At 39.0% G+C, this 10285-nt stretch overlaps 1 protein-coding gene across 1 annotated transcript in view; it reads left to right on the top strand.

Annotated features, from left to right (window-relative positions):
• LOC108670338 overlaps positions 1–545 on the top strand; it is a 3897-nt gene extending 3352 nt beyond the window's left edge. The window contains exon 6 of the mRNA XM_047883823.1: positions 194–545. Coding sequence (XP_047739779.1) covers positions 194–240 — 47 coding nt within the window. The 3' untranslated portion in view covers positions 241–545. The remainder of the gene's footprint in view (positions 1–193) is intronic.
• The last annotated feature ends 9740 nt before the right edge of the window (positions 546–10285 follow it).

The raw sequence follows: 10285 nt of genomic DNA on the forward strand, positions 1-10285 counted from the left end.
CATCCATGTTAATAATTACTCTGTACATTGCACAATAAGGCATCCATGTTAATAATTACTCTGTACATTGCACAATAAGGCATCCATGTTAATAATTACTCTGTACATTGCACAATAAGGCATCCATGTTAATAATTTCTCTGTACATTGCACAATAAGGCATCCATGTTAAAAATTACTCTGTACATTGCAGTCCCTGGCGGGGAGACCACGTTCTGGGCGCCTTACCCTGGACCCTGAGTCCCCACCAGCGTCAGCCCTCCTGCAGCAGACCAGACCTGAAGTGTCTGCGTCGCCTGCCAAGTGTCTGCGTCGCCTGCCAAGTGTCTGCGTCGCCTGCCAAGTGCCTGCGTCGCCTGCCAAGTGTCTGCGTCGCCTGTCAAGTGTCTGCGTCGCCTGCCAAGTGTCTGCGTCGCCTGCCAAGTGTCTGCGTCGCCTGCCAAGTGTCTGCGTCGCCTACCAAGTGTCTGCGTCGCCTGCCAAGTGTCTGCGTCACTTCATAATCATATGCAACCTTCATATAATTATTAAAGGGTTTCGTGACATTCATGTTTGATATTCCATGAAAAAAACAACAAATTGAAAGTTCATTGATGAAACGCGTTCTCCGCCTTAGGTCCCGAATATCTTTTAAGAAGGTTCCATTGAAGGCCAGAAAATTCGTTTTGTTGACAATTTTCTTATTCGAATTTTCATTGGTAAATCAATAATCAGCGTACCGATGGACATTTTTAGTTCCTAAACAACGTTTGTAATGAATCAATCATTCATTATCAAGTTACAAGACGCATTCATTGACGAAATTTGGGTCGACATAAGTACAAAATCTTGTAAATAGAGTACTACTCTAAAATCTGGTTAGGAGCAATCGCCAAACCACGAAAATATGAGGAAGACAAAAAATAGAGCGCCAAAAATTACTCCGAAAACAGTCTCAAGGTTCTGACAAATCCTGTAGTTTGAAGGTTGATGGCTGGGGATCCATCCTTAATGATTAGGGTCTCAGCTATCGCGAGTCGGTTGGCGTCGGGGCATCTCATGACGACGCTGGTGCACTGCTCCAGCACCGTACGAGTGATGGCCTCGCTGTGGGCCTCCACCAGGTGGTTCCTTGGTCCACCAGACTGAAGGTGGCACGTCAGACGTCGGCTTAACGTCGTAGTTGTGAGCCCGTTGTAGTCCATGTTAGAGAGAAGTCTACAAACTTCTCTATTGCAGGAAAATTTTTAGACTACATTGGTCTCTTGGAAAACTTTCGCTTGTTTTGCAGGGTTATTAGTTATTACGAGATTCTATATTTACTTGATTTTATAATAGATCAGTAGTTTCATTTTATTGTTAATTACGCTCACGATGTTGTGAACGACGGATTGGAGGATTCGTTCATATGCTTTATAATCGCCGGTCATTTGAATCTCGTAGTTGTTGTTGTTGTGGTTCCCCGGTCTCATTTTTATAAGAGACCCCCTTGGGGTTGAGGTCGGGGAGTTTGGCCGTCGAAGGTCGCACGCTTCCTTCGACTGGTGCCGTCACTGCGCAGAGGCCCCCCGGTGAGAAGGGGCGCTCCATTCGAAGAAGCTCCCACACACAGCGGCATTCTCGTAGTAGATGGTTGTGCCGTTAGCGTCAGTCTCTGGTTCGTTGTTGANCATGCATTAAAATCATTTCCATGAATATATTTGAAACAGTCTGCCTTCAAAAAGTTGCTCAGGCATTCACCGATAATTTTCTATGATGGGCTACTGAAGTAAATCATCGCAAGGAGATCGAACCCTTCATCTTTTGAGCCCTCATCTTCATCATGTGATCGAACCATTCAAACAATGACGATTTCGAAATATAATGCATCTTTTCATATGTCAGTTGCTTTGCTATATCCATGTCCAACCTCGAACAATTTATCATCGATTTGATACAATGGGAATGATTATCCAGAGACCCGACAGAGCGGTCATTTTTTGCAGGTTAACCTGAGACCAGACAGAGCACATGTTAGTGGCAGGTTAACCAGAGACCTGACAGAGCACAAGTTAGCGGCAGGTTAACCAGAGACCCGACAGAACACAAGTTAGTGGCAGGTTAAACCAGCTTCAAACTGAACGCTTCTATGGAAACTCGGCATTCACTCTCCCCGCCGGCAAGTTTGATTGGCTGATCTGGCCGAAGTTCACCCGAGGCTGTGTTAAGGAGCTTATACACGAGGCGGTTAGTTGCGTCTACTACAGTTTTGCAGGCTGAGAGCCTATACACGAGTATAGTGTCTTTGGTACACTGCGCCCGCGTCAGTGCGACGTTGCGAGTTGTCGAGTAAGGGTGTGCACGGTGGAGGCATGCGAGATCACGACAGCAGTGCGCGCTGCAGTGGGCATGAGAGAGCGACGCAGTTGTGCACGCTAAGACGGCCGGGCCGCTACTGAGCGCAAGACGGTTTCATGACAACTCGAGTTGCTCTGCCTGCAATGAACCAGCTAGTTGCCTCTGAACACGTCAAGCATCACAAATTTTAGTTGCGTCGCCTAGAAGACGCAACTAATCGCCCCGTGTATAAGCACCTGTAGGCAACGATTACATAATAATGTGAGGCCATTTTTTTATGGCGAAACATGTAATATGACGGAATTCAACAACTCAATTGTGACAGTGGATTATCAATATAATGGACGCCGGATTTATGCGCGTGGGTACTTGCATCATATGCTGATAATTTTTAAATAGTTACCCACTAAAAATTATTTTTGCAATTGATACTCTAGATTAAAAACTTCATCGGAAATATGTTTTTAATCTTAATTTTCCGATGTGTATTCGCTTTATATAAATTGAAATATCTACAAAATTATGCTAATTAATCTCAAAATTCAATATAGCATCATGGATAAGATTATTCGCTAATACTACTTAGACAAACTGAATCGTGTATAAAATTTTTACCTAATTTTGTTTTTCTAGTAATATTGATAGTCTATGTGTTTATATTTTGGGGTGACATTGTCACGCACACAGCCGAGTTGATGTAATGAAGTATAAGTCACTGCGATGAATGTCGCAAGGACTTGCCTCGATCGTCATCACTGCGCAGGCTGTGCAGTCACTGCCTGATGATTCTGCTGAATGCGCAGTGACATCACTGCCTCTACTGGTCCTAGAGTGAGCAGTGACATCACTGCCTCTCCTGGCCCTAGAGTGAGCAGTGACATCACTGCCTCTCCTGGCCCTAGAGTGAGCAGTGACATTACTGCATCTACTGGCCCTAGGGAAAGCAGTGACTTCACAGTCCCTAAACTTAATTCTCTACTTATCGCAATAGTAATATAGGAATCAAAGTTAGATATGCCATATAAGGCCGGTCGCTGATTCTAGACATTGCATAATTATTACAACTTGTTAGGGTTTCGAACTCGCAACGCGATGCTTCAATTTTGACTTTATCAACATATGGCATTTTTCTTTGCTCATCTCGAGACACTGCGAACTCCTGTGAACTCCGTCACCCACACAACACCTCCTAGTCTCCGCTGCCAGTCTGGAAATACGCTAAAAATTCGTTTAATCAAGGACAGACCTCCTTTGTTATTTTTGTTGCATTTGAATCAAATTCCTAATACATTTGAAACAGTCCGCCTTATAAATGTTTTCTACGCATTCGCCGATCGTTTTCTTTGAGGGGTTACTGAAGTAAATCATCACCATGAGATAGAACCCATCAAACAATGACGATTTTGAAATATAATGCATCTATTTCATGTCACTTGCTGTGCAATATCCATGTCCAACTTGGAACAATTTATCATCGATTTGATACAATGGGAATGATTATATAGGAAAACAATATCCATTGATTTCATTTCTGAAATCCGTTTGCCGACAAGTAAGGCTTGACTGATCTGCCAGAGGGGTATTCGATGTTATCATACAGTTATGTAAAATTTTACCTACTTTTTTAATTAGAATGACTAATGCGATGCGAAAGGAATTGTTTGATTTAGCAACTCCATTGTGTTGGTTATCTACCGCATCAATGTCAGATGCGCAAGATTTGCATGCAATTTGAGTTGCTTGAATTTGCGAAACATTTAAAATAAGTAGCAACCAAATAATTTTTTACAATATTTAGGCTAAATATGTTTCTTCATTCAAATTTTTTAATCAAATAATTTAATTTGTCTGTGATAAGTTAACAATATCATTTGCATTGCTTCTAAAATTCACTCCCTCATTACAAACCAAGTTTTTCGTGTAAATTTATAAGGTAAAGAGACACGCAGGCGAAATATTCAAATTCAGTTTTCAAGAAAGATTTTAATTTATATTGTTAAAGACTGCGTTTCTACGTCTGACATCTCGCGAAAAGTGCTAAGAACGAATGTTTTATCGAAGGTTAATTCGCATTACAATATCTGGGTAAATGGTTCTTGCTGAGGCTGCACATCATCCGCTGACCGTATAGTTATTACATTAATGCAAACGATGCCCAAGTGACACGCTTCGCGTCAATTAACAAACGTAAATTAAAAGAAATTTGTCTCCATCATAAGCTAGTCATCAGCTGAACTAGGAAAAGTTGTTACTGTTTACTGCCGGGAATCTTTTCATCTTCCTTTATATTTAGGATTTAATTGTTCCATCAATCTCCTGGAGTTTTCTCAAGTTCGATAAAGATTCTAATTGATTCTAAACTTTAAAGTTCATTGACAATGCATGAATGTTGTTAATTCGTTGACTGTTGAAGTTATGACCATTTTCTTTTCTGAGGCTAACAGTACATCGTTAACATTACACTAATAGAATCTCCATAACAATCAGCAACGATTTTTTTGCGTGCAACAATCGAAAGAAAATCTATAAAAATCTTCTCTCATAAATGTATGAATAAAAATTTTTATGCTTTGTTCACGTAAACTAACGCGAAAATGTTATTCATTTAACACATGAAAAGAAACAATAGAACAATTGTGCATTGTCTTCAATCTCGGACAACAAAGGCTGATTTCGTCTACTTAAAACAACCGAAATATTAGTGACGCTTTGTTTACGTCCAACAGCAACCGCAAGTCCGGTTAAATTATTAAAAAAAATTCCAGCCGGTCGACTGGCGGACGCGCCCGCCGCGAGACTTGGCAACGTCGCCCGCCGCGAGACTTGGCAACGTCGCCCGCCGCGAGACTTGGCACCGTCGCCCGCCGCGAGACTTGGCACCGTCGCACTTTGCTGAAGCAAACATTTTCCTCAATCAAATTAACGCGCAGGCGCAGGGCGTGGGCGTATTGCGTTAAACCTGCGCCCAGTTGGCCCAACCGTATGAACCTCATTAGTAGAGGTGAATTTTAAGTCGTTCGTTATTTTAATAACCCGAGTTTGAAAAAAAAACAAAGTTTATAGATTATCTCATTATATTTTTGAAATCTAAGTCAACGTAGGTCAATCACGTTTAAATGATTTAGAAGAATTTTCTAAAATTAAAACAAACTGAATAAATTTTCGTTTTATTAAGGAAACCCACAAATAAATAAGCTGAAAACCCGAGAAAATGTTACTTTTATCATAACTATTCGTGATGTCTACAATTTATCGACAGTTCTACACTCCATAACAGAACACACTAAACAAACTACTTGAACATCGTTACGTTTTTACCCTAATTAATGTCCCGTCTCAAACGCAACCATAAAGCGAGCAAATGCGTTTCATTTTAACCGTATTGTCAACCAAGATAAATCTACTCAGAACTTTCTGCTAAATGAGAAATCTAGAAGTTCACGGAAATACTCTGAAACTTCAAGTCTATAATGATTGAGTGTGCCACCAATTATAATAATATTCATAATGTATGGCAGAGGAAGAAGTGGCACAATGCACCTTCGTATTGTGAGTCAATACCTTCGTATTGACTCACAATACCTTCGTATTGTGAGTCAATACCTTCGTATTGTGTCTCAATACCTAGTACGTAAAAAATTCGTCCCAAAAGTGACAGCGCGGTCAGTTTATTAAGCAGTTGCAGGAATTATCCGAAATAGAAATCCATTTATTATACTTTTCATTAAAGTTCTCAGTTATAAAGAAGGAGGAAAGGATGACAGGCTTTGAAGACGACGCAATTTTTTTAAAAAATAGTATAGCAAGATTAACGTTTATTATGATCATTTGGTTAATTTTCTAGAATAGGCTTATAATCAGCAACACACTAAATAATTTCAATAATATAAATGATTAAAAAATAGGCACATATAAAAAAACTATGTTAAATAGAAATGAAAAATGTCCGTCATGAATTGGATTGAGTATAAAAGCCTGATTGAGAAAGAAATTGTTATAATAATTTGTTTGCTTGACCCACTAAACTTGCATGAAAATCAAATATTCAGACTTTTATAGAGTCGCCTGAGATGAACATTCTTACATGCACAGTAAACTTTACAAGGACGATTATTATATATTGCGATTTGCGTAGTGGAAAATCTTAGTACCAGGCGCCGCTTTACCTTTTTAAAGAATAAATTAAATGTTTGATTATATTGAAGATACATTATATAATTATATATCGGCCGATACAGCTATGTTTCGTATCGGTTACGGCCAGACAGAGGTGCGGGCAATCAATACAAAATATAAACTTCAGTTAACACCCAGAATTGTATGGATTATTACGCAACTTCGAAAGAGAACTGCGACTCTTTCTCATATCCGATAATTTCCCGAAAGTGCAAAGGGGTTTCCCAAATATTCACGTGAAGCTCGCACTAGGTCTCCCTGCGAGTTCAAACTTTAAAAATAAATATAAATGCGATGGCAACAGTCTGCAGCCGTAAGGTATTTCCCTTTCTGATACTTTGCCAAGAGGGCTACCCTGCAACCTGCTAAAATTAGCCGTTTCACCCACTTATTTCTCCTCTCAACTTGAACCCTGTGTAAAGGGCTTTTCTTTTCTGCGTATGCAGGCTAATGGCGCTCTGAAGAAACTGCGTTGCATTTATCTTGGTAAAGATTAACTCCAAGTGCAGGGGACGAGCATACAAAGCAATGCGGCCACATGATCCTCCGCCAATTACATGCCGTTATTTTCATGACGTCATCAGTTGCAACCAATAGCGAGCTTCGTTTTTTGTACGTCATCAAAGGAACAAGGAACAGCTGACTTTGTGGCCGCACACATACGATTCAGCGTCAGTTTAACAAAGGCTATTGAGTTGAGAAGAGGTGTGCTTCAGTGAGCTCCGTGGTGCTTGCAGTCGTCCCGACGGTTCTCGAATTTTCTCGTGCATTGTCCCGGAAATTATTGCCTAGCCTTTGTATTTTTCATAATATATAATGAATGATATTAGTAATCAGGGAAAATTTAATATTGGAGAAGATAAACGTGTATTTTATCGATCGCGTGAACGAGCAACGTCACAACCGTGACAGCGGTCACGCATCGTAAACCTAACAGTTGAAGGCTTCCGAGCTCCGTCAGCTGGCTGCGGTTAGCGGGTTGTGGAGAAAGTTTTGTGTTAATGTACGTTTGATTTATGAACACGATACTTCGTCGTTGCCGTCCTAAATCATTTTATTGAATCATTCTTTAATTTAGTTAGGCTAATTATCTTCAATTGACGATTCTATTATATGAAGTACTTTGCGTTTGCTGATCAGACTGATCACTTGGAGTTCGAGCAGTCTTGACTGCAATTGCAATAGAGGTTGCAAAACTTGACAACTTGCATTACACTGGTTACAGATTGTGCAACGTTGATATTATGTACATTTTAAACAGTTGTTCATCATTAATTACATTAAATGAAACAATCTTCTTTTAAAAGTCTACAGCAATATGGCATACCTAATATAACAAATTTTGGTAGCTAAATTTTATGTTTTTGATGCATTCCTGAGAATCTGAGATGATCTCTACTTCTATTACTTTGCATTTGCAGTGTAAAATGTAGTGTCCACTGTCCAATGTAGTGAATACTGAAAAGCCTGCCTGGTAGCTTCTGTTCCATATTTGTTGAATTTATTTGCATAACAATAACATAGATCATACACTGTTTACACATGTACTTGTAGGCTGTAGCCTTAGCCTATCAACTTCAAGCATGGAAAACTTCTAACCTTATGGCTGCAACTAGACTCTAGAGCTTTCCCAGTTCCCACCATTTCCGGAACTGCGAGATTTCTGCCAGATGAATTACCTCTTATATAATATAATTGTGGTATTATTGCAGATTAACTACATCCAAAAAAAAGGGTGTTTTTTTTTAATTATATGTTTTTTGGGGTGTAGATTACGAATCTGAAATCCATTTTTGGCGGTCGGCATCGGAAAACCGATTTTTTGCAATAATACCGATCACACGTAGCGCACGACATCTTGAATGAAACTTAAGATTTCAGATTCGTAATCTACACCCCAAAAAACATATAATTAAAAAAAAACACCCTTTTTTTTGGATGTAGTTAATCTGCAATAATACCACAATTGTTAACAAAAATGCACTATCAGGCCACGAGATTCCAAATGTAGCAAAAATTGTCAAATGAGGTGCAAGATTTCAGAAACAAGTGGGAAAAGTCTAATCATGTAGCCTTTCATTATTGATTATTCTCAACACTCACTAAAGCTTATTGTGTTATTAAAATATTTTTTCAATGGAGCAGTCTTTGGGCTGGCAGCCTGGCACTCTAAATTCTAAAATAGCTTATCTTTGAACTGTGCCCCAAGCCCATCAATGACTCAGGGATGGAATATATCTACTTGGCAAGCCGCGACTGAATTTTTTGAGGCGTGGTTTTATGGATTTGCCAGCCGTGATTCCATTTCGCCGAGCCGTGATTTCCATATCTCAGCCATTAAAAGCCATTTATGAGGCACGAATTTATTTACAAACTCCATGCACGTGTTACCCCAAATCTCTAATTATACCCTAAAACAGTCAAACGGCAACAATAAAAATTGTCTTTACTGTAAGTTGAGCACATGTTAATAGCAGTCTGACCGCTTTGACATGACCGCAACTATGTGCGATCTTCAACAAAACGTTTAGTTGATTTGTTTACATTATGATGTTTGTTTTTTCTGCAGGATATTTTGGCTGGAACGGTAAAGCAATGCGGATTGCGGAAGTTGAAAATTTTATGAAATGACATGTTTCCGAAGTGCAAACCGCGATTTTTCAATCAAACAAAAATTTGTGACATTTGAGCCACGAGATTTCATACCTACTGAAATTATATGATATTAGAGCCGTGATATTTCAGACAAAAACAGGACTTTTCCAGCCCTGCAATGACTGAGGCTTTAGTTCATTATCATTCTACATGCATGAACATTAATTTTCTATCACAGTGGCCAAAATTTTTAAAAGAATAATTTGTAGTAGAATTTTACCAGGACCCAGCATGAGCTATTGAATAAAATTTTGGAGGAGCCCAAAGAATGATGAAAAAATATAAGTCAGTACTCACTGCAGTAAGTGACAGAGAGTGCATTTTCTCATCAACAAAAACGTGAAGTCACGGACGGTAGGACAGACAGACAGATGGACATGACGAGCACAATAGTGCCTTTTTTCCATAAATGAGAAAATGCACTAAAAATGAAACCTCAGATAATTCTTTGCACTTTGGACTGCCATTGCAGTTTAATTTTGGAAAAGATGACTTTGACTTATCTTGACTGGAAGAAATTATTTGCTGGAAACTAAACCTGATGCTAATTTACTAAAAAATTCCCTCATTTCCAAGTCCAATAAGCAATTGTTATCAACTTAATATCAACTTGAAATTCTATTAATATGAAATAATGGTGAATTCAATGCCAGAAAATTATGTATATACTAATATACGCAGTGGTCAGTGGAGAGGAAGTCTCAGGAAGATCTCTTCATTAAACTTGTTCACAAGACCAAGAATACTAGTGTGCAATATATATTAGCATTTGCCAGCCACCATGTCTGGGAATGTTTTGTTCTCACTTGAAAATGTAGACCAATGTGATGAAATAATACATAAAATTATTTGTGGGATGGCGGTTGCCTTGAACACACCAGTCAATCAGTCCTGTATTGTGGATACCATAACTTGCTTCTCTATGATATTCATGCAATATAATACTTATGTTTTGATATAGGTACCATTTATTACCAGTTGTGCATCATGGATACCTACCATAACTAGCTTCCATACAATATTGATGCAAGTATGATTATGAAATCTGACTGAGTGTTGATAAAGGATTAAAGGTTGATGGAAATGCATAAATTATCTACAGTGATCTCTGGCCAATTATTTTCTTATTCCCTTGCAG

Source organism: Hyalella azteca, unplaced genomic scaffold (genome assembly GCF_000764305.2).
Source record: "Hyalella azteca isolate HAZT.00-mixed unplaced genomic scaffold, Hazt_2.0.2 contig13728, whole genome shotgun sequence".
NCBI classification, from domain to species: domain Eukaryota; kingdom Metazoa; phylum Arthropoda; class Malacostraca; order Amphipoda; family Hyalellidae; genus Hyalella; species Hyalella azteca.